The sequence below is a fragment of the Aplysia californica genome, unplaced genomic scaffold, assembly GCF_000002075.1.
Source record: "Aplysia californica isolate F4 #8 unplaced genomic scaffold, AplCal3.0 scaffold00279, whole genome shotgun sequence".
Lineage (NCBI taxonomy): Eukaryota > Metazoa > Mollusca > Gastropoda > Aplysiida > Aplysiidae > Aplysia > Aplysia californica.
In genome coordinates, this window is record NW_004797549.1 from 483,389 (window position 1) to 506,456 (window position 23,068).

A 23,068-nucleotide genomic window follows, 5' to 3' on the forward strand; every position below is an offset into this window, starting at 1 on the left:
TTTAAAGCGAAAAACAACGAATGTTTGACGAGATGGGTTGCTTTTTATCAGTTTGAGTACAATACAAAATATTCTAAGCTCTGTAGGTGGTGCCATATGATTTTAAAAAGAGCACTGGTTGCTGTGTATAGGAAAAAGGTTATTTTATAAATGGGAAAAAAGGAACAAAGGTGGTTCTAAAAAAATATCTTTTTGAGAAATGAAGCTTGTCCCAGACATCTATATTAAAACATGTAAGTTGTCGAGAACACTTTCTCAAGGAGTGGCGCATCTTGTATACAGTATTTGATTTGCTCCCATTGCCATTTGGTCAGCATTGTCTTTTTTGTTTCCTTTGATGTGTACAATTAAGTTTATGCTGATTGTGTTCTGATAATACCTTTTTTTATCAGAGTGTAAAACCATGGTCAGTTCCACCTTGTGCTACCATTTTGTGTTAGCTCTGTGTTGTCTGTGCTGAGTGTACAGTCTCTTCTCAATCAGGGTACCAATATTAATTTCTACCAGTGGATGATTAATAAAGTTGATCTTATCCTTGCTGTCATAAAATCTATATCTTTACATTAACCTTTTTATAAACTTAAATGTGGGCATCGCTTTGATTACTGATGGCTGATCAAAGTACAAACTAAAATGAATATGGTTCCTTTAAAGTGTAAGAGAAATTTTCATGATTTCAATAGTTGAGCTGGGAAGCTATGATGAATACGATGCTTTTGTAAAAGTGGAGTGGTTTGCTTTAATCTGTGTTACTTGTTTCTTTGTTTGCAAGTTGAGTCTTGTGTGTTTGACTCCAGTTCAGGTGTATTTTGGGTATCTTTTTGTACCGCAGTGTGTACGCGGCTGCTGCAGTTCATACTTGTCTTGTTTTTAATTTGGCCCAGGTGTTCTTTTCTTTCTGATTTGGATGCTTTGATTTCATGGTGATGTTTGTTGTCATTTCTGATTTTGATTTCAGTGACAAGAAAAAGTCTGATGATGAAGACGGAGAAATAAGTGACTCAAAGTAATTATCTGTTGTGTTTTGTGTGCATTGGGGAGTCTTTAGCATTGTTAGATATTCTCTTGCATCTCCCCCCCCAGCAAAAATTTTCAATCCTTTGATAGCGACTAAGATACAGGGGTAATGTGATAGCAATAAAATAATATGTATATTAGAACAGGAATAACTGCTTTATTTGTATTTTTTAAAACATTTGTTTTACCAACGAATGTATGTAGGCATTTTGATGATAAAATGACTCATTATTTGTTCGAAGGGTGCGGCAAATGTATGTTTTTGAGCTAGGATCAAATTTGTCTTTTGTAAAGGAAGTGCTGTTGTGACCCCCTGGCGAGAGCGAACATTATTCGACACTATTGTTGTCTATGGTGTATTTGCAAGGCTCTTTGCCTTCCTCGCATCACATAAGACTTGAGTTTGGTTTCTGTGTACGAAAGGTATTTTATTGAGGTTTCTACAAGGATCTGGTGTACCACATTGCCAGGATTAACCCTAGTATGGTTGAAACAGCTCGCTTACTAAATGATCTATATTGTTTCAATGAAAGAATAAAATAATTTTCAGCCGTACCTGATGTCGCTGGACTTTTACTAGTTAACTGAGTTTACAGTTTACTGTTTGATCATAGAGGCCGCTTTTAAAAGAAATAATGTAAAACTTTTATGCTGCTATTAAATTTTTTTTTGTGTGTGTGTCAATGAATATTTTGATCTAGTTTTACAATTACATTATAGTTAACCGTCTTTGTTCTGAGTACCTTGATGAATGTTATGTTGACACACTTGATGTCCTGCCACTGTTCTCAGCCCCACCAAGACCATGTCAGACTCAGAACAAGAACCAACAGATCAAACGTATGACCCTCCTAGTGCCTGTTACCTACCATGTACTCACCCTCACTTATTGTCTGACAGCCGGTTCAAATGACATGCTTGCTTGACTCATTGCAAGAGTCCCCACCAATTTTACGTTTCATATTTCCTTCCAAAGACAAAAGATCCTTTCTCTTGCCCATCGTTTACAAATTAATGTAATGTAAAATACTACTTTATTAACAACAATTTTTAATTCTGTATTTATGGAAATGCAGTTCGTCAGGGGCTAATTCTGCTTCATGAAATTGACAAAAGTTTCTTTGGTTAAAAATGTACCTGTATAACAGCTGGAATGACTTGTAGAGATGATATAGATTCCATTGTTTATGATGGAAAGTCCGTTTTAATTGGCTGTGAAGACTATCTTTTAGTTCTCACTTCTTCGGTGTAGAAATTCTTTCATAGCACTTTGACTCTGGTGATGGCTGTTTCTTGACTGTTTGACCTCTGCCTTTTTCGGGAATGCAGTCTGTACTTCCATATGTCATTAACATTTCAGTACTTTGAAAACGGGTATTTAATTTAAGGTGATGGTTTGTTGTTGGGTTATTTACATCCCCGTCCAGCTTCTGAGTGCGGTATTATTGTGACATTTTCATCTTGGTGCTGGTTTGTCACAGACATAAGTGATGATATAAAATGGATTTTAATATTGTAGAAATTAATTTTTCTTCTTTCCTGCTTATTGGAATAATTTTATTATTGTTTTGAAGAATTTCTTTGGCTTTTGCTTTTTATTCTTTTCTGTTTTTGTTTTTTTGTATGCCTCTTATTTATTAGATTTCTAGACTTCATATGTACATTTATTTACTTAGTATCACTCTTGCTTGGGAATGGGTTTTTTTTTCATATGTTTTAGACTGCATCTTGGGCGTTGTTCATTTCTGTTCTTCTGCCCTGCCGATAAATGATTTGTACCTCATTTAGCTCTCAAGGTAAATTTATTTAAAAAATTTAAAAATGGGGAGCTTTACTTAAGTGGAGAACACTTTATTTGTGTGCTGCCATTATTAGGACTGGCGTGCATATTGGGGGTAAAAGGGGCAGATGTAAGAATATGAAATTAACAATTTTTTGGACATAACAAAAGAGAAGTTGGTCAAATGGAAGTGAAGTTTAAGGCTTCTTTGTTATACCAGAGAAAGTAGAAATGTATGGGTCTTCTCTTGATTCAATTTTAAGTAAAGGCGTAACAATGATGAATATGTAAATAATCCCCTAAACAAAACTGAAGCAAGAAAAGACATACTACCAGTTTATTGGCAGTCATTTTCTACAACCCAGACATCTTCTGTGACTATGACTAATACCACAATACCATTTCCACCCAAAGGGTTTTGTCCTAAATTTTATTCGGATATTTTATGCATTTTTCACTTTTCAAGGTTTTTAGAAATCCTATCCGTACATCATGTTTTACTATTGTATCCATATGACGTGGGGAACTCTGTGCCACCACTTTCCAAAGAGGAAATTTACTCGTTAATCCGAACCGTACGCTTTGCATAGCAGTCTGTCAAAATGATTTTTTAAGAAATACTGAAAGTTTCAAAGAGATCTTCGTACTAGAGGTATTCTAAAATGTGAAGAATGCAACCCCGGGGTACAAAATGACCCCAGGGCGTATGGATAGGGTTAAGGTCTTTGTAGGGGCATGAATGCAATGTGTGTTTTACTTTACTAGGAGAACATCCTGACTGCTTGTTGTAAGACTCTCTTATAATATGTCACTTTTCCAAACTGCGTATGGCGGGTTCTCACTCTAAGCACGCTTGGGCATGATTTTGAGTGTTTTGCTCTAAAAAGAGAACATTTGTACTAGGGCATGAATGCAAAGTCAAAGTGTTTTACTTTACCAGGATTGGGATAACATCTGTACTTGGGCTTGGATATGATTTGAGTGTTTTACTTCACAAAGAGAACATTTGTGCTTAGGCATGAATGTGGGTGTTTTGTTTCACAAATAAATGCTTCAACATTACATTGTGAGGGTCACCAAGATGTCGCTCTTACTACAGTTCAGGGCAATTTTTTGTTTCTTCCTCTATTACAAAACGAACTGTGTGTGGACTGTGGACCCAAGTGCATGCATCAAAATTCCTTTTTTATTAAAATTGTCTTCTCATAAATAAATGCTTTTTATTGTGTGTCTTTAGGTATCTCTACCTCTGTTGTTTCTGTGTTTGTCATGCCATTGTCTAGCTCAAAATAAAAATTAGCATGCAGTTCTACTCTTTACTTGAACCAAGCTATGTGAAGTTTTTGTCCAGGTGGTTAGTTATCTCCAGTGTCTTTGTTTTCCACAGTGACAAGAAGGAAGAGGTTGATGAGGACAAAGATAAGGACCAGGAGAAGAAGGCAGAACCTAAAGATGTGAGTGACTGTCTTACTGTTTGTCTTACTTTTCCTGAGTTTTGAATGACCATTGTGTCGATGGGCTTGTTTTTGCCACAAACAAAGGGTTTTAGGTCTTGCTATTTTCTTATTTTTGATTTTGCTGTTTGTCTGTCTTTCTATTTTCCTAAATGATTGTAATCACATCAAACTCAAACTGCTTCTCTTTTCTTCAAACGTGGGTGGCTGGAAGGCGCTACTCGTAGGTCCCTCTTCTTTTTTTTCCTCATGTTCTATTTGTTTGTCTTTCTTTTTCCCTGATTTGAGTGATGGTTGTTGTGTCAACATACTTTACTGGAACGAAGCGAAACTAAATTGGTGTTCAAGTGGTAGTCACGGGTATCCATTTTTTGTTGTTGTTGTCGTGTTGACGAGCTCACAAATCTGTTCCTGTCTGTGGGTGGTTGGTAGGTGCTCTGGTGTGGTTTGCTTCTTCTTTACTATGAAACATCTGTCGTCTTTATCTCTGCTTCTTCTTTTTTATGTTTGTTACTCTCTTGTAAACACCTCTAATCTTCTGGCGCTCTTATGACCGTATGCAGTTGCGAGCGTCGCAAAACCTTGACTAAAACTAAACACTCTTGTGACCCGCTATTTGCGGGGTGCCTTGAAAGTGGAAGCAGACCTTGTGTTGTTGAAGCTGAAGAGGTGAACAGAGTAAGTCTGATTTCCTGTAAGGACTTCTCTGTTGACATCCCCCCCTTGGTGCTCATATGACCTTATGCAGTTGCGAGCGCCGTAAAACCTTTGCTAAATCAAAACAAAAACCTGTTCCTGTCTTCCTCTGCAGCAGACCCTGGAGATGACCATTACCCCGGAGCAGGAGGAGTTGAAGAAGAAGGCCATGGAGTACCAGAAGCAGCAGGAGGCTGCTGCAGCTGAGGCTAAGGTGGGTGTTCTCATGATGGGGCTCACGTGGCCCAGCGTGGCACTTACTACAGGGACGTGCTGACTAAACTGTGGCTCAAGTCAAGATTTCTTTAGAAGTTGACTGGTTTATTATTGGGGGTTGTAATTTGCCAAATTTCCTCATCTCACGAGTGGTTTGGGGGGTATGTTTGGTAGATTGTCTTACCCTTCTCTCTGTCTTTGTTATTTTTTTTTCCATATATATGTACAGGAGAGGTTGATGGGCATCCTCCTGTCTTCTGCTCAATCTACTTCATTTTCTATTTTAATATTTTTGTGAATGTGCCCAGCAGCAAAGCAACAAAATAACGGTATATACATTATCAACCTTGTCTTAAGACATTGGTATTTAATGACTTGTATTGGTAGCAACTTTGCTATACATATTATGCCTGCGCTTTAAACTAACTTCTGGTGAAAATCCAAGTCTTCTTGTCTCTGAAATTTTTCTCAGGGTCATTACTAATTGACAAGGTTTAACCATTTTGCTTTTAACTTCTTTTCACTGTGACTAGTCTTTATTGTTTAAGTTTAGACCGTTTATCTGGTGACCTTATGAGTGACTGTGGGGTAAAAATTATGAGTTTGGAATACCATTATTTTGTTTCAGTGACACCAGAGGAGTGTATATGATTTCTGAAGGTATTAATTATTGTATGTTTACAAAAATGTATGTATATGTAATAATTTGTGCACTGTTAAGCTAACTTCTTGTAGTGAATGTACAGTTTTAGTTGTATTTGTCATTGCTTACAATCCTTTCACTGTATAAAAGAAGTTCCGGTATCTCTGTGGATGTATTTTACTCTTTACTGACACTGTTCTTTTTCAATGATATATACAGAATATTCCTGAAATATAGGGAAAAGTGTACATGAATATAATGACATCCTTGTGTTTTGCAAAACAGGCCCAGCGACGAAAGAAGAAGAGCATGCGCAAGAAATCTGACTACAGCTATGAGTCAGATAGTGAGTCAGGCTCTGAATCTGACTCAGACCCAGAACCCGCGCCGCCTGGTGAGTTACACATAGCCTCTTTATAGTTTAAGTCAGACAATTTATCCAGATAGTGCATGTTACCAGTCACTACAATGTGTCGCTCCACGCTGGCCTTTTAGGCCTGGCTGTGTATCAGAGGTTTTTTTCCCCTGGATAGTGCAGCTGCAAAGTTTTGACATTTCTTCATCTATTACCTCTTTTATACGGTGCAGAAGTTAAGTAAGAAAAATGAACTTCTAGAATTTTCAGAAGCAATTTTAATTAGATCTAGTGTGGCCTGGTCAATCAAAAAAGGAAAAGAAATATACAATGCCTTTAATTTCATAACCTTGCAAAACATTTATGGTTGGCATTATTACTTGTTTTTAGGTTGATGTTTGTTTCGATTAGGAGTAAAAATGAAAAATCAGTTTTGCGTTTATTCACTTATCTTTATTGGGGTTGTTGGGTAAATGTTTTATGCTCTTATCAACATAATTTAGGTAATTTTGGAGGCAGCTTACTTGGACCCGGCCTGTCGGGGCCAGTCTAGGCTGAGAGGAGTACAGTGTCCCAGCAGACTGGAGATATTCTATAAAATTTCTCCCCACATAAAAGTAGAAGGCATGTCCGTCTTCTGCATGTACAATAAGATAACATAGGAACAAGAAAATGGTAGTTTTCCTGAATGACTGCAGTGACATCAGTACTGCAAACTGGGTATGGCAACGGTGCTGTGAAATTCGGAATATATGATGACAAATGGGAACTTATGTGATTTTAATAATAATAATAGAGGTTTGAGCGCTTTACATAGATAACATGAATACTGAGAATAAAACCTCACACACACAAGAAAAACCTTTTCATTTGCACAAAAAAAGTAATTCAACCACTTAAGGAAGAACTTTCTCAGCCATGCATTGATTTTATACCCATAAGGACAGCAGTAAAAACAATATGGGATATGGCAACAATGTTGTTGAATGGGGAAGGAAAACAAGAATGAAAATGGGAGATGTCGGTGACAATAATGCAGTTTTGTTGAGGACTGCAGTGCTGTAGAATGGAAAATGAAAGGATAGGTCTCTGCAGTAACCGAAAAATACATGCTTAGATTTGAGGCTGGGAGTTTGCAAGCCTACATGTATTTCTTCTTTTGGAAAGTTGTCAAAATTTGATGTGATAACTAACCAGCACCTGTGGTTTAGTGGTTAGGTACTTCGCTTTTGCATACAGGAGACCCTAGTTCGATTTTCGAGTGGGGAGGATTGTATCAAATATTTTAGATTTTCTGCTGGGATGTTGTATCCCTCTCTGCCTGAGTTGGCCCTGATAGGTGGGGGAGGACACCTGCCTTCTAAGTGATATAAATGTGAGGCGTGCTGACTAAATGAGTTACTTCTCACAATTCACAAATGGAGATATTGGCAAAAAATCTACACTAGGGTCAAATTGCTAGGTTTTCTATTGATGCCATATTCATTTAGTACTAAATGCCTTTTGTTATTTCATACTTACAAATTGTAAAAACTTAACCTGTAAGCATTGTGTATCTCTTTCCATAGGGCTCAAATCCGAGAAGTCAGCACACTTCACAAATAGTGTTGATGGGGGACTTGAAAATGGTCTGATTATAAAACAACAACCCAATAATGACTAATGCCAAAGAGTCCTGTATTTGTGATTTTTCTCATCCCATCTTATGTAGGTCTGGAAGATGATGCAACAGCCCCCCCTGGTGTGGAGCCAGAGGCAGAGCCAAAGAGCACTGTGGATGAAGGTAGGTTGGGCTTGTGGGCTTGTGTCTTCAGTGGCGTTTTTATGTCAAGCAATCCTACATGAGTACCAGTTATTAATAATTTATGTAGTTCCGTTTTTCAATGCAGCTGCTGTCCTTATCATTTTCCAGGCTTTCCATTTGGGGATCGTTTTTATAAGGATATGCTGTTGCTAAATAAGTGAAAAAGATAAATGAATAAGAATTGTGGGAGTTTTTAATATTTGATGATAGCTGTTGGTGTGTGTGTGTTACGGTATGTGTGTGTGAGTGTGTACTTTGTGTATGTGTATGTGTGAAGTGAGGGGGGGGGGGGGGCTCTCTGGTGTCTTCTACTTATGCAGTTTCTTTCAGGTGTTGCTAATGTCATGATCTATCCTGGGCGTTAACTGTTTGCTTTTGTTTAGATTTGCTACGAATATGAGAGAGAAAAATTGGGAGCTGAGGTTATGTTGATGTGCAATGTATATTTATATGAATTGAATTTTGGGTCTCAGAAGCTGTTGACTCTCCTTCAAGGAGGATCAATGAAGTTTCTTTTGTGTCTTGTCTTAAGCCTACTATTTCTTTTCTTTTCTGCAGCAGGTGACCGGGCAGAGAAGGAACCCGAGGGTGCGGAGGAAGACAATAAAGCTAAAGAAGAGAAGGAGGAAGAGAAACCTCGACCGCTCCACAGGACAAACTCCATCTTCCTGCGTAACCTGGCCCCCACCATCACCAAGCAGGAGGTGGAAGCTGTGAGTTGGGACAACGTGTCTTTTTGTCTGTCTTATCTTGCTGTACATAGTTGTTCTTATTGTTTGATTAACTGCTTTTTACTGTGTTGTTTCTGTGTCTGTCTTGCCATTTCCCAACACTAAATGTCTGTTTTTGTGTCAATATGTTTCTTTAAAAAAAATAAAAAATGGAACATCAAGCTTTGCTAAATGGCTGTTGAGGTGGTAGTCTTTTGTGTCTGTTCTCAGCAATGAATATGTGTTCTCAGCAATGGCATAGAGAATGAGGGTAGGTGGTTGGCAGGGAGGGGGAGGGGTGTTGTTGAAAGTGCCACTGGTATTATTATTTCCTTGTCTGAGAGCATTTGTTTACTTAAACGGACATGATCTGTGGGTGGTTGGCGGGTTCTCTGGTGTGGTTTGCTTCTTCTTTCCTATCAAACTTCCATCGTCCTTATCTCCCCTTCTTCTTTTTTATGTTTGTTTCTCTCTTGTAGCCCCTCTAATCTTCTGGCGCTCATATGACCTTCTGCAGTTACGAGCGCCGTAAACCCTCTACTGTGGGTGGTTGGCGGGTGCTCTGGTGTGGTTTGCTTCTTCTTTCCTAACAAACATCTATCGTCTTTATCTCCTTCTTTTTTGTGTTTGTTACTCTCTTGTAACACCTCTGATCTTTGGCACTTATATGACCTTATTGTGTTGCAAGTGCCGTAAAACAGTTACTAAAACTAAAACTAAACCTCTACTAGAACTAAAAAACATGGTCCTTTATTTTTTTGTATCCACGGATGGCAGAAAAGAATGACCCGGTTGATCAAGTCTTTGTTGATATTGTCATGTTAATGTATCTATCTCTGTGTCCCGCCAGATGTGCCGCAGGTACCCAGGCTTTATTCGAGTGGCGCTGCAAGACCCACAGCCCGAGAGGAGGTTTCTGCGCCGGGGCTGGGTCACCTTCTCCAAGGAATGTAACATCAAAGATGTCTGTTGGACTCTCAACAATATACGGGTGAGTGTATGTGTGTGTGTGTGTGTGGATGTGAGATTCTGTGTGTGTGCGTGCATGCATGTGTTGGTTTGGCGTTTGGGTAGTTTTACCTCTTTTTCTGTCTGAGTTTCAGCTTAAGGATGCTGTATGTGTGTTGTCACTGTTGTGGTTATCGTTCATTAGGAAAAATTAGGAATATTTTTCTTTAATATATAATTTTGATGTGAGTTATACTTTGTGGATTGTATATGTATGGTATTGAAATTTATCAAATGATTAAATATTGTACAGTTGTATCTTAAATTGAGTGACTACTGTAACTCTATTTTGAGAAAGGTATTTGGTTAACAAAAGTGGATGATTGTTGAACTGTGCTGTTTTTCTTAGTTGAGGGACTGTGAGCTTGGAGCCACACTGAACAGAGAGTTGAAACAGAGAATCCGTATGGCCAATGGCCTCACCGTGCACAAACAGGTCATGAGAAACGACATCAAGATGGCCGCCAAAATCATTCAGATCCTCGACAAAAAATGGGGCCTCTGGGAAGACGAAGGCGAGGAGAAAAAAGACAATGAGAAAGAGGTAAAAGCAGCTATTATACACCCCCAACCCTTTTCCCATCTTTTTTTTAGTCAATCTGTTGTTCGTTGATCCAGCCTTCAGGGTTTTTATCTTGAGATTTGAGCTCCGTTTCCCGTGGGCAGGGCAGGCTATCTAACTGTCCTGCCTGAAACGTACTTGAAGAGAGACCACTGCTGTTTTGGCTGTCACACTCCTGAAGTATTGGCTGTGCACTGTCCAGTTGTTTTGGGGACCTTTTTTCTTACTTTCCTGCTTTATGTTGAAAGCACTGATTTTAACAGGGTGACTGCCAGGCCCCGGGAGCCCTGGGAATTACCCAGGGATTTGAAAAAAAATCGCAGAGACTCGGGAATGCGCAGGGAATTTGAGGACATCTGTAAATTGCCCCAGGAATGACCCAGGAAAATACCTAAAAGCTCTCGCACATTTAAAAAACCAAATCGATAACGTCTTTAAGTTCATTTTTGCCGATTGTGATATTTATTTGGCTTTTACGGGTCTGAGAGTATGTGTCATACGAACAGGTGGCTATGGCGGCAAGGGGAAGTGTTTGTGTGACGCCAAGGCTCGATTGGTAAAATCGAGATCTACTTTCGCTTTCGTTACCACCCAGAAATTTGTTGGTAGTTGTCTGATAATGCAACATTTGTAACATGCCGGTTGTGCTTTACAAATGTGGTGTCGCCATGAAAATAAATCAATCGTCACTGTGCTGTCACTTGTGGGGGGGGGGGGGGGGGGGGAAAAGAAAAGAAAGTTATACAAGCGTCTTGTCGGGCTTGCCATTCTGACCTGTCAGTGAACCTGCACGCGTTCTGAGCGCTGCGAAATACAGGGCTCTGGAACGGGGGAGATTATTGATTTTTTAAAAGATAGACTCGGAGAGAACTGAACGCAATACCAGAGGACAAAAAACTGAACTTGGAAGCAAATTTTTAATATTTAGAATTTTGATTACTACTACAGCTCTCTGCAAAGTAAAGTGGCGCTTTGGTGCAGGCCTTGTGTGGAATCAGGATCTGTCATAACTTGTGAGCATGTTATTGAACTTAAATGTTTCATTGGATGGGTGACAGTAAATTGTATCTCTATATTTTAGCTTTGCGTTCAAGATTTGCAGATTTTCAGTGTCACTGCATCTTGCCCTCCCACAGTTCTTACACCTCTCACACTGAATAGGTCTACTTGTGCTAATCAAGTTATTAATCTCCTATGAGTTTGAGCAATAATTTCTGTCTTTCACGTTTATTAAATGAATCATGACACCCAGACTGGTTCATGGCCGTCGATATTCTGGTTCTAGGCCTTTTCTAAGGCTCAAAACAAGATTCATTTTTATATATATATATATGCAGGCGAATATGACGAGGGAAATATATAAAGTAAGAAAAGACGAAAATACCTAAGTCGCACGAGACGCCAGTGCCACACTGACATGTTGACTGGATATATGTACCTAAATATGCGCTTGATATATATATACACACACACACACATATATATATAAATGGAGCATCCGCTGTCATTGTTATGTAACATGTCGCTGGAAAATGGATGACACCCCTCCCCCCCCCTAATCCGGAAAACTGAGAAGCCAGGTTGGCAGTCATCCTGTTTTAACCGTACCACTGGTGCATGGAAAGTCACAATACATTTGAAGGAAGCCCAAGGGCATTAGAGGAATGGCAATGTGTGCAAGTATAGTCTGTTTATGTGTTCTGATTTCCTATGGTGGGCGGTTCTTTTGGACCCGCAGAGATTGTGCTCAACTTTTTCTGTAAGCCAGCAGGTTTCAGTAGACTCATTCGTAATTTGTGTAGAAATGATTTGTGCAAACCTGTCTGTGTTGATTTCATTACGTCCATCTGTCGCATAAGATGTCAACACTGCTGGTCTGAAAAGGCTGGCTCAGTGTAGCCTGTTGTGGAGGCTGCCAGCCATATGTGGCACTAGCACTGTTTCAGTTGTGGCAGCGTCATTTCAAAAAGGAAAAAGATCTGTTTGCAATGTTTACTACTTTATTCTCTCATCAGCTCCAGTTTGGCTTCGTCACAAAAAACCCTGTGCTGAAAAACATCACAGACTTTTTGGTGGAGGAGGGCAGTTTTGAGGAAGAAGAATTGATAGGTAAGGAGGTTTTTACGTTTTTATTTTTGTACATAACTAATGATATTCAAAAGAAAAAAAAGAGAAGGATTTGTTAATGCGTTATGATGTGGCAATAGAGTGGTGGATTTTAAAAACAATATCTTCCTTCTGTGTAGTTTGGATTTTTTGACAGATGAAATCTTCTATAATGTTTGCTATAATGTCGTTTTTCTTTTTCTTTTTTTTCTTTAAAATAGCTGTGGGAAGACCATGTGATATTTTCATGCTTCATGTCATCTGGGACTGATTCATGGAGGATATTGAAGTATTGAGTTTAGTGACATTTCATTGTTTAACCTATAGCTCTTTATCGTGTGTTTTTCAGGAGAGAGTGATGATGACAAGAAAGATGCCAACCATGAGATTACAGTGGAGAAAGACTTGTCTCTTTGCCTGGTATGACATTCTTTGGTTTTTTTGTGATTGTGCTTGCTTTGTTATTCATGGGGGGTGTGTTCTAGACATTGACTACCGCGCCATTTTGTCACAATGTGGAGGAATCAGGCATTTTTGGGCTTGTGGAGTTATTGGTATCATTTAATAGCTTGTTCATTTGCCTTGCTTTCAATGAAATAAATATCCATCTATCTTGAATAGAACTCAAGATATTTGCGATTGAAGGAAGTGAGGGCAATTTTGAGTTCTTAAGGATGGTGTGTGTGTGTGGATGGGGAGGGGGGGCTTCTTTGGTATTGCAATTTTTCTGGTCATGACAGTAAGGGGTTCCCTGTTAATGACTTGTCCTGAGTAGTTTCCCTTGAGGATAAAAGAGGAGCGTAATTGGAATTATCACTCGCTTGCTCTCTGAATACCAAAAAGATTTCAGGACCTTCTGTGTTGAGTATGGCATGGACTTTTTTTCCCCTCTCCCTCCACCAATGAAAGAGCCTAATTACTCTCTGCCAATGTGACTTTTATATTTAAATCGGCAAAAAGAATCTTAAAGGGATGGGGCCTTGGGTTTCATCGATGTGTGTAATAGTGGAGTGTAATAGCTTGAACTGTAGTGTTTGTATATGGATTTGTGGAAGCGTTCTGCTTCCCAGTACAGTCAGATTAGTGTGGACACCTGTATTAGTTTGCATCGAGCTTCTGCAAAAAAACTTAAACTTGTGGGTGGTTGGCGGGTGCTCTGGTGTGGTTTGCTTCTTCTTTTCTATTGAACATCTATCGTCCTTAACCCCCCTTCTTCTTTTTTATGTTTGTTGCTCTCTTGTAACACCTCTAATCTTCTGGCGCTCAAATGACCGTATGCAGTTGCGAGCGCCGTAAAACCTTTACAAAAAACCCCCCCCCAAAACCCCCACCTAAACTTAAGTTTGAGAAGAGCTCTGCTGTGTCTCTGTGCGCAGGCCCTGGACAAGATGGTGCTGTACCTGCGACTGGTGCACTCCATCGACTACTATGCAGCCAACGAGTACCCCAATGAAGATGAGATGCCCCACCGCTGCGGCATCATGCACGCTCGTGGGGAACCCCCAGGACCCACCGCCAAGATGACGCAGACAGATGGTGAGTGTGAGGGGGCGGAGCAGGGAATGCATGCTGGGGAAGTTGTGTTATTCTGGTGACAGACATGCTGCATAAGTTGTGTTTTCATAGAGAAATGAACTGTAGTTGGGTGAAATGATAAGTTAGAGGTTAATTTCTTGTGAACTTTAATTTTTTAAAGACCTCGTAAAATGTCCAGATTCCAGGGCTTGTGTTTCTAAGAGTACTCCTTACTTGAGTTGGTTAAAGACGTTTTATTCTGAAGTTTTATACTGTTTTTGTTTATCTGTAATATGATTTTAGTCTGAGGTTATGGGATTTTGTTAAAACTCCTCCATCGTTCATGTATTGAAGGTCGTTTGCAATTCCTTTGTGTACTTTATGAAGGTGGACACGACGTGATGAAGGACAAAATTGAAACAGACAGCATGGGTTGTCTAAAAATAGCATAAATAATCCAGTGTGAAGTGCACTGGCAACTCATTCCATTGCATTATTGATTTTTCAGTATTGTATTAATTTTTTAAATTTATATTTCTCATTTACTTAGAATCTAAATGAAATCTTGTCTCTGTTCCCCAGTGAATGAGTGGATGGGCAGCTTTGAGAAGAAGATCAAACCCTTCATGGAAGCTGCACTCAAAATCTCTGACACAGAAGCGGCCCAGCTGGGACAGAAGGACCCTGATGTATATCCTTGAGTTAGATCTTGGTTGCACAAACTTTTCAGGCATCCATAACATTTTTTTCTGACATTCTACAGGTGTGTTTGTGTGTGTGTGTGTGTGTGTGTGTGTGTGTGTGTGTGTCTTTTTACTGATGTGAGGAAAATAATGCGTTTAGTTTTTTGGAAACATTTTTATTTTGTAGATAAGACTGTCAAGAATATCTTCACAGTTGTGGTGTAATAATGCTTTTGTTAAATATGGTCGTAGCTGCTACGTCAGCTGGTGTAAGTGCACTCATGATCACATGCACTTTGAGTGCTGTAAAACTCGTACCAAAACAAGCAAACATCAGACAACTGGTGTAAACTACAGCCCAGCACAAGCTGGCGGGTATTTGGAAGGTGTCGCTAGTTACTTCTTCTTTCCTCTGTGTATCTGTTTTTCTTTTCCTTTACTCCAAATGTGATATCGATGCATGGGTGGTTTGCGGGTGCTCTGGTGGGGTTTTCTCCTTCTTTCCTGTCCATCCTTCGTCCTTATCTCTCCTTTATTATGTTTGTTACTCTCTTGTAACCCCTAATATGATCTTATTGTGATGCGAATGCCGTGAAACGCTCACTAAAACTTAATTCTTTTCTTAAAAATCAAATCATTGATGATTGGTGGGTGCTCTGGTGGGGTTTGCTCCTTCTTTTCTATCAAACGTCTATTGTCCGTATCTCCCCTTCTTCTTTTTTTATGTTTGTTACTCTCTTGTAACACCTCTAATCTTCTGGCACTCATATGACCTATGCAGTTGCGAGCGCCGTAAAACCGCTAGGTCCTACTTAAAAAAAATAATTGATGATTATGTTGTCCTTGACGGCTGGCCACAGAGGTGGAAAAGTTTGTGCAGGCCAACACTCAGGAGCTGTCGCGGGACAAGTGGTTGTGTCCCCTGTCGGGGAAGAAGTTCAAGGGGCCCGAGTTTGTCCGCAAGCATATCTATAACAAGCACGGGGAGAAGGTGGACGAGGTCAGGAAGGAGGTGAGTGTGCAGGCTTGTGCAGGCTATTTCTCTCTCTCTCTCTCTCTCTCTCTCTCTCTCTCTCTCTCTCTCTCTCTCTCTCTCTCTCTCTCTCTCTCTCTCTCTCTCTCTCTCTCTCTCTCTCTCTCTCTCTCTCTCTCTCTCTCTCTCTCTCTCTCTCTTCCTTCCTTCCTCCCTCCCTCTCTCTCTCTCTCTCTCTCTCTCTTGCTACTTTCTCTGTCTCTCTGTTTTCTTTCCCTGTCTCACTGTCTCTCCCTGCCCCTCCTCCAATCTTTGGCACTTATATGACCTTATTGTGTTGCAAGTGCTGTAAAACTCTTCCTAAAACAAAACAATAACTCGAATAGTGAACAGTATTTGTATTTGTATATTTAATAAATAGACCTGATCTAACATGGGAATATTTTTTAAAGACGCGGGTCAATTTTGTCCTTGTCGCCAGGTAAAATTCTTCAACAACTACCTGGTTGACCCCAAGCGCCCCGCCCTCCCAGAACACCCCAGCAGCCGGCCCAAACCCCCGCCTCCCGCAGCCCCTGCGGCCTCCCCCCAGGCAGCGCCCCCTCAAAGAGCTGACCCTTACGGCAACAACTACACGTCCCCAGGGGGCGCTATAGGCTTCTCTCAGTCACGTCCACCCTTGTACGGTGGGGGAGCTGGGGCAGGTGAGTGAGTATGTGTTTGTGTTTGTTTGTGTGTGTGTGTGTACGTGTGTGTGTGTGAAGGGAGAACAAGGTTTCTACGCACCGCTGTTTTTGTAAATCACTTCGTCAGTGAATGTACAAACATGGTTGGGATTTGCAGTTTTGAGCATTCTAAGTTAAAAGTCTATAAGTGGGTGGTTGATAGGTGCACTTGTATGGTTTGCTCCTTCTTTCAAATTTTATCTCTCCTTTTTTGTGTATGTTACTCTCTTGTATCACCTCTAATCTTCGGCACTTATAAGACCTAATTGTGTTGCAAATGCTGGGAAATTTATTCTAAAACCAAAAGTTTATGTTTGGTTTATTTTTCCATGTTGTGATAAAACATAATTTTGATGAGATACCTTTTAAATGGCATATGGGGGTCGCACAGTACATTGGATCCTGTTATCAAATGAAGGGATGTGCTTTGAACTTCTTTTTCCTCCTCCTCCTCTCCCTTTTCCACTGACTCCATTTTTATTTTGTGCCTCTACTCCCATTCCTTCTTTACTTTTCTTTTTTTTTTCCCCTCTCCTGTCCTTTCTTCTTCCTCTTTTATTTTTACTTTCCTCCAGACTTTAACATGTTCTTTGATAAGTTTGTGCTTACAATGAGCTATTCTGACATTATCTTCATCCCTATAGCTATTCCAGTAATTTCCTACAGTTTTAAAGATACTGTGGTATGGGTGGTTTGAGGACACGGACATTCATTCCTTTTTCTCTTTTTGTCTGTTATTTCGTTTTTTTATAGCTCCACTAGCATGTTTTACCCCTTTTATAGCTTTACAAACATTGGAAACTACAATATGGACTGCTCTTCTCAGACTCTAATGGTGTTGGGCCATTGCTGAAACGTATTGTCCAACTTTCTCTGAATGGAAAAGCTGTAAACTTATTTGTTAATGCTCTTGTTGGATGTTAACATTTTTAAACTAACATACTGCTCTGTCGGGTAGAAAAAGTACCCCCCCCCCCCCATTGGTAGGCCCCACTTTTTGTCTTTCCCTTTGTTCTTTCTGTCTTTTCTGCCTTTTTTTGTGTGGGAGGTTGGAGGGCGCCACTAGGCGGTCGTACTTCTTAACTTTTCCTTTGTTGTTTCTGTCTGTCTGTCTTACTTTCTCAGCACTAAGTGACCACTATTGTGTCAGTGTACTTCTCTTTACTCAAACCAACGAACAATTCTTTTTCCTTGCACATTATATTATGACAGTTGTTGTTTTTATGCTTCTCTAAACTCAAACAAAACAAACACTTGATCAGATGTGATGACCCTCTCTGTCCTGTGTTTTTTCCGCAGCCTACCAGAGCCCGTTTTCTGTGCGCGACAACCGCCCACCTCCCGACAACTTCAGGAGAAGTAACTTTGGTGGAGCGGCTCGCCCGTACCGGCGTTCGGACCCCCGGCAGCTTATACAGTACACAGACCTCGATGCCCCTGATGACGGAGATATTTTCTAGTTTCTTTTCTATGCTGTATTTGGTGATCCCCTCCTCCAGTCTCTGCTGTTCTGTTTTTGTTGTAAACAAATACTTTTCCATGAGATTTTGATGTTTTGCTGCTGTGGGTGCATGTGGTTCTTAGTGTGTTTGTCATTGAGATGTCGGGGTTTCTCACCATAGTACCAGGCATGGAAATATTCAGCTTTATGCATCAGATTTTTGTTTCTGGTCGACGCCGTTTCATGTTTGTACCCTGGCACCATTATTCTTCACCTAAAGTTTTACTGTTTCCATGCCTGAATGTGCATTTTTTTTACGCTCCACTTTTATAGATAATATTGATACTGCCATTTTTATTGTCATGGAGTGTTTGTCCATTGTGGTCCTTCCTGAAGAAGTGTAAATGTCTGTGGATTGCTTGCTTGTGCCCTTGACCTTGTGAGTAGAAGGCCGTCACTGTGTCATCACAGTCTCAAGATTTTGTTTTAATTTACTGGGCCCTGGTCTTGAAACGTATGGGGATTGAGATGTCGCATTTTTTTTTTGGAGACGACTGTTTAGTAATGTGATATTATTTCTGTTTGAAGTTTTCATGGAATAATTTTCCTTTCTGAAAGTGAAGAAGATTTCCGAAGTATGGAAGTGCATTAACCATGCCTTTTTCTCTCAGCTTATTATTATAAAATATTAGATTGAAGGGTCTCTGATGGCTTTACAAGACAATATTGTAGCAATGCAGTTAAATATAGGTATGTAGATCAAGTTATCTTTTTTTGAGTTTCAATGTTTAATTTTTGTTGCTATTTTCTGTCACATTCTGCTTGCAAAATTGTTTTCAGAAATTATTTTAAAGTTTGTGAAAAAAAAGTTTTACAAATAACTTTGTGAAGTCAAAAGTATTATAGAGTGGAGAAAGGCATCTTTACCCTATCCAAAAATAAGCCAGTAGCTTAACGTATTTTTACATTCCTGAGAATTTGTTGAAAAAGTGTGAAAATGGCCAGTATAGAGTAGCTACCACAATGCAATTCCGTATTAGCCAGGGCGCGCCGTGTTAGCGGACCACTTGGAGTGCTGTCTTTTGTTTCAATTGTTCTTTTGTAAACTGTGCTGCTCATGTTTGTCTTGATTCACGGTAAAGATGTTTCATGAAATGTTACACACCACTTTGTTGAGACACTGGATAGATGTGTTGGCCTTTGTGCTTTGTTGGTGGTGCCTGTGGTTCTTTTGTACTTTGAGCTTATTGTACTAGCCCCATCTCTCTGAATGCACATCCTTGTCAAGTGAGGAATAAATTTAAATGAAACTTTTACACCTTTGAAGTTTTGTGTGTCGTGTGTCTCCCTATGGTAGCTCTATTTTTTTTCCCCCTACAAAATGGGTGGTTGGTGGGTGCTCTGGTGTAGTTTGCTCCTTCTTTCCTATAAAAAATCTATCGTCTTTATCTCCCCTCCTTCTTGTGACACCTCTAATCTTCGGCACTTATATGACCTTATTGTGTTGCATGTGCCGTAAAACTCTTACAAGAACTACAAGATCCCTCCAAAATTTCAATTTTTGAACTTTGTGGGTGCTTGGCAGGGGATCTGGTGTGGTTTGCTCCGATCTTTCTTTCCTATCCAACATCTGTCGTTCTTATCTCTCCTTCTAAAATATCTGGGAGGTCCTGTGTGCAAGTTGTGCATTTTAAAGATTCCTTGTGGGTGGTTGGTGGGTGCTCTGGTGTGCTTTGCTTCTTCTTTCCTATCAAACCATCGTCTTTATCTACCCTCCTTTTTTATGTTTGTTACTCTCTTGTAACACCTCTAATCTTCGGCACTTTTATGACCTTATTGTGTTGCAAGTGCTGTAAAACTCTTACAAAAACTAAAAAGGTTCCTTGGTGGTCCTAAAATTGATAAGAAAAGGCTTTGACTGCCACCTGGGTAAAGTTGAAAATTAATTCCCACCAAATTGAAAGTGCTTGATGTGTTGTATAACCTAGTGCAATCACGAGTGCATAAAACACTTACCAAAACAAAAAAAATCCCCTCTTTTCTTAGTATGTTGCTCTCTGGTAACACCTCAAATAGATCTCTTTGGCACGACCCATTTATGTTGACTGTGCTTTGTTAAACTCTCACAAAAGCTAATTTTTTATCTTGGTCTCTAATTATGACTCGTATGAAAATGAGTACCAGTTATGGTTGATGGGTTTGTGGAAGGTGTGTGGTGCAGTGGTTGGTGAATTGTAGGTGCTGTAGTTGGATGTGCTTCTATGAAAGAAGAAAGATGGCTGTGGGTGATGTATCTGAAGTTGGAAGTTTAATCAAGTGAATTGTCTATTGTGAATGATGTTATTACATGTACAATCTGTTCATGGCAAATGAATTGGTGTCTGGTGTAGTGGTTAGGTGCTTCACTGTTGTACGTGAGAGACCCAAGACTGGTTCCTGAGGAAGAGAAATTTTTATCGAGTGTTTTGGCCTTTCATTCATTACACCCTTTTCAGAGTGGGCTGGCCCTAACAAGCAGGGTTTGAAGCCCGCTAACTAAATGATCTAAGTTGCTACGATTGGGGCGTAAATGCACCTACATAAAATTTTTATAATGGCTAAATGCTGATCCTTGATCCTAGCCCACGAGCTTGCTGTAAATATAGATCTAATAATAACTGGTCAAAATAGTCCGTCATCATTTTGACACGCTGCAAACTAAAACGCCACACAAAATACACCAAATGTAGTCGGACGAGAGACAGAAAAGAGAGACATCTAGTTCTAAAAATCAACTTTTGTTTTATTTCTCCAGATATTTATTATCACAAAAACTTATATTAAATACGAATATGTGCATCTGTTCATTCATTGGTCAGAAGTTTGGTGGCTGTGGGTGATACCAACCAAAGGTCATATCCATTCTCAGATGACCGGTCACTTCTGCTGTCTCAAGCCAAACTATGGAACTGTGACTTTGATCAAGCCACTGTGGTTATTTATTAACCCCCCACTGCGGTTAAAAGCGTCAATGTTTTTGGCCTTGGGGAATAAGCAGAGACAAAGAGCAATCTCATATATCTCTCCATTGACAGAGGAATCTTAAAATAACATGACCTTAGGTTTGCGTATGGGTAATATGAACAACATACAAAGAGAAACTCATACACTTCATTCCAACAAATCTCACATTCTTTCTGCCCCCATTTTTCCAAACAACGGTTATCCCAGTCAAAATTCAGTCTTATATATATAATATATATGCATCTCTACTTACATTATTTCAAATTTAAAAAATACTAGTACAAGGTTGGGCAGGTGAGTGAAGTCAAAGATTTTGAGTTAATTTAGATGGTTTTTTCCCCCCACAAGCATTGTTCATGTATATCAGAATGGACTTCTATGTCCAATAATACAAAAAAATAAAGATCCATCTTTCTTCTTTCATAAAACATAATTTTATGTATCTGAAATTGTAATTTTAAGGTATGTTAGAGCCGCATTTGCGAGTACAAAAATAACCCTTGTCATAAATCGACACCTCGTGCTTCATGTAAAATGGGTATATGAATTCAAAACTATGACATAAAGAAAATCAAGTAAATGAGCTTTCAGTTGATAATTGTTTGTTGTGAATTCAAGCCGAACTTTACTTTAAAAATACTATTTAAAAACGTTTAAGTCAGAAAAAATCGTTAAAAAAGACCAGGGACAAATTTATACAAAAATAGAGGTGAAGACATGTTTTATTTAAATAGGCTAAAGTTAAGCCAGGGGTGATTATTTACATGAAGCTATCCACTTTTACATATAACTTTACGAGCAGGTGTAAGGAATAATTTGAAGAAAACCTTCACTGCACTAGATGCAGATATTATAATGTTTTTAAAATTAAGTTGTAACGATATGGGAGATTCTAAGAAGAGAGAAGAAAAAGATTACTGACTACCAATACCTTTTAAAGCTGTAGGGAGTAATTCTACACTGTTGAGATACTAATGCATTCACACAAGCATGCTTGCTCACAAGAATACGCACACACAATACACAAACTGACGCACACACAATACACAAACTGGCGCCCACTAGAAGTGTAAAAATAACGGCGCAGTTGAAGACATTCATGTGTAAAAAATCACTATATCGTAGGATCGACTTCCCAACAATTGTACACAATAGAAACATGTAACATCCACAACGTCAAAAGTACACATGATGTGGTTATTCTGCTGTTTGAATTGAAAACTTAGTATCTAACAAAATCATGGCTGGTCACAAATTGGAAGGGGGGGGGGGGGGGGGAGACTTCATGGAAAGGCTGATTAAATTTTTGGATCTCAGTATTGCTTGCATATTTATTGTTGAACTTATATAGAGTATAGAAAAGTTGATACCGAATCGATATAGAAAGACATGGGTATTTTCATTTAACAAAATCTGTGAAAAAGTATATCCAGATTTTATCCACATATTTGCACATACTGGGTTTTTCATTCAAACAGCAGCACTACTTTCAAATTACTTTAAAATGGGACTTGCAATCTCACAGATGTTGTAACATGGGAAATGGCACTTTGGTGCATATATTATATGAATAAACAACATGAATAACAGATGTTTAGAGAATGAGAGAGAGAAAGTAAAGTCCAGACACTGTACGGTAACTTATTAGTTGAATTTCACAAGGAAGCATTTACATGCAGTCTTGGTCGTTTAAAACTTAAGGAAAAAGCAAGATGACAACAGTGGAGTGTAAATATACATTTTACGCCCCTGTTGACACGGTTATTTAGATCATTAAGGTCACCCGATGCTTCGACCCTGCCTGTTTAACACAATCTGTGCAAAACAGGGCACAACATCCAAGCAGACAGATAATGTTCAGTAAAATAACTTCTCCTCACAGGAATAGAACTCCCATCTTCTGCATGCAGCGACAATAAGCCTTACCATTACACAGGTGTCGGAAGATGGCATAGACAAATGCTGAAAATCAGTGATCATGATCCAGCTGTCAGCAGTATCGAAATTTACGTGAAAAAAATACGGAGCACCTGAATAGTCATTGCTTTTGGTTGTAAATTTAAATCGTATTAAACCATATCCATTTGTTTTTGGATGGAGTGACACGGTTTGAAGCTAACCCAACCAACAGGCAGAGCACAAGACAAGCAGAAACTGGGAAGAAACAAAGAACTTATTTACAAAACTTACCAATTAAAAACTATAAACATTTCCACTAACTCAGCTAGGTGAAATATGAAGAAATGAGAAAATAAATGAAATTGCTTTCAAAACAATACATGGTCCATCAACAGAATATATCTAATTTACTGTACACAAACCAAAGGTTATTGTTCATTAATAATAATATCGGATAATATGCTTAAAACTCCCCCCC

At 39.2% G+C, this 23,068-nt stretch overlaps 1 protein-coding gene across 8 annotated transcripts in view; it reads left to right on the forward strand.

The window, feature by feature from the left end:
* LOC101863681 (serrate RNA effector molecule homolog) overlaps positions 1-19,004 on the forward strand; it is a 35,330-nt gene extending 16,326 nt beyond the window's left edge. For 2 of the 8 annotated variants that reach the window (XM_005101352.3, XM_013084228.2), the window contains 16 exons: positions 959-1,006; positions 1,810-1,857; positions 4,185-4,251; positions 5,063-5,161; positions 6,092-6,200; positions 7,873-7,944; positions 8,524-8,678; positions 9,526-9,666; positions 10,033-10,227; positions 12,261-12,354; positions 12,701-12,771; positions 13,728-13,887; positions 14,449-14,557; positions 15,408-15,561; positions 16,004-16,226; positions 17,547-19,004. In XM_005101352.3, coding sequence (XP_005101409.1) covers positions 959-1,006; positions 1,810-1,857; positions 4,185-4,251; positions 5,063-5,161; positions 6,092-6,200; positions 7,873-7,944; positions 8,524-8,678; positions 9,526-9,666; positions 10,033-10,227; positions 12,261-12,354; positions 12,701-12,771; positions 13,728-13,887; positions 14,449-14,557; positions 15,408-15,561; positions 16,004-16,226; positions 17,547-17,707 — 1,906 coding nt within the window. In that variant the 3' untranslated portion in view covers positions 17,708-19,004. Of the gene's footprint in view, positions 1-958; positions 1,007-1,809; positions 1,858-4,184; positions 4,252-5,062; positions 5,162-6,091; positions 6,201-7,872; positions 7,945-8,523; positions 8,679-9,525; positions 9,667-10,032; positions 10,228-12,260; positions 12,355-12,700; positions 12,772-13,727; positions 13,888-14,448; positions 14,558-15,407; positions 15,562-16,003; positions 16,231-17,546 lie in introns of all 8 variants that reach the window. The other 6 variants (XM_013084227.2, XM_013084231.2, XM_013084229.2 and 3 more) reach the window with 6 other exon arrangements.
* Positions 19,005-23,068: the final 4,064 nt, after the last annotated feature.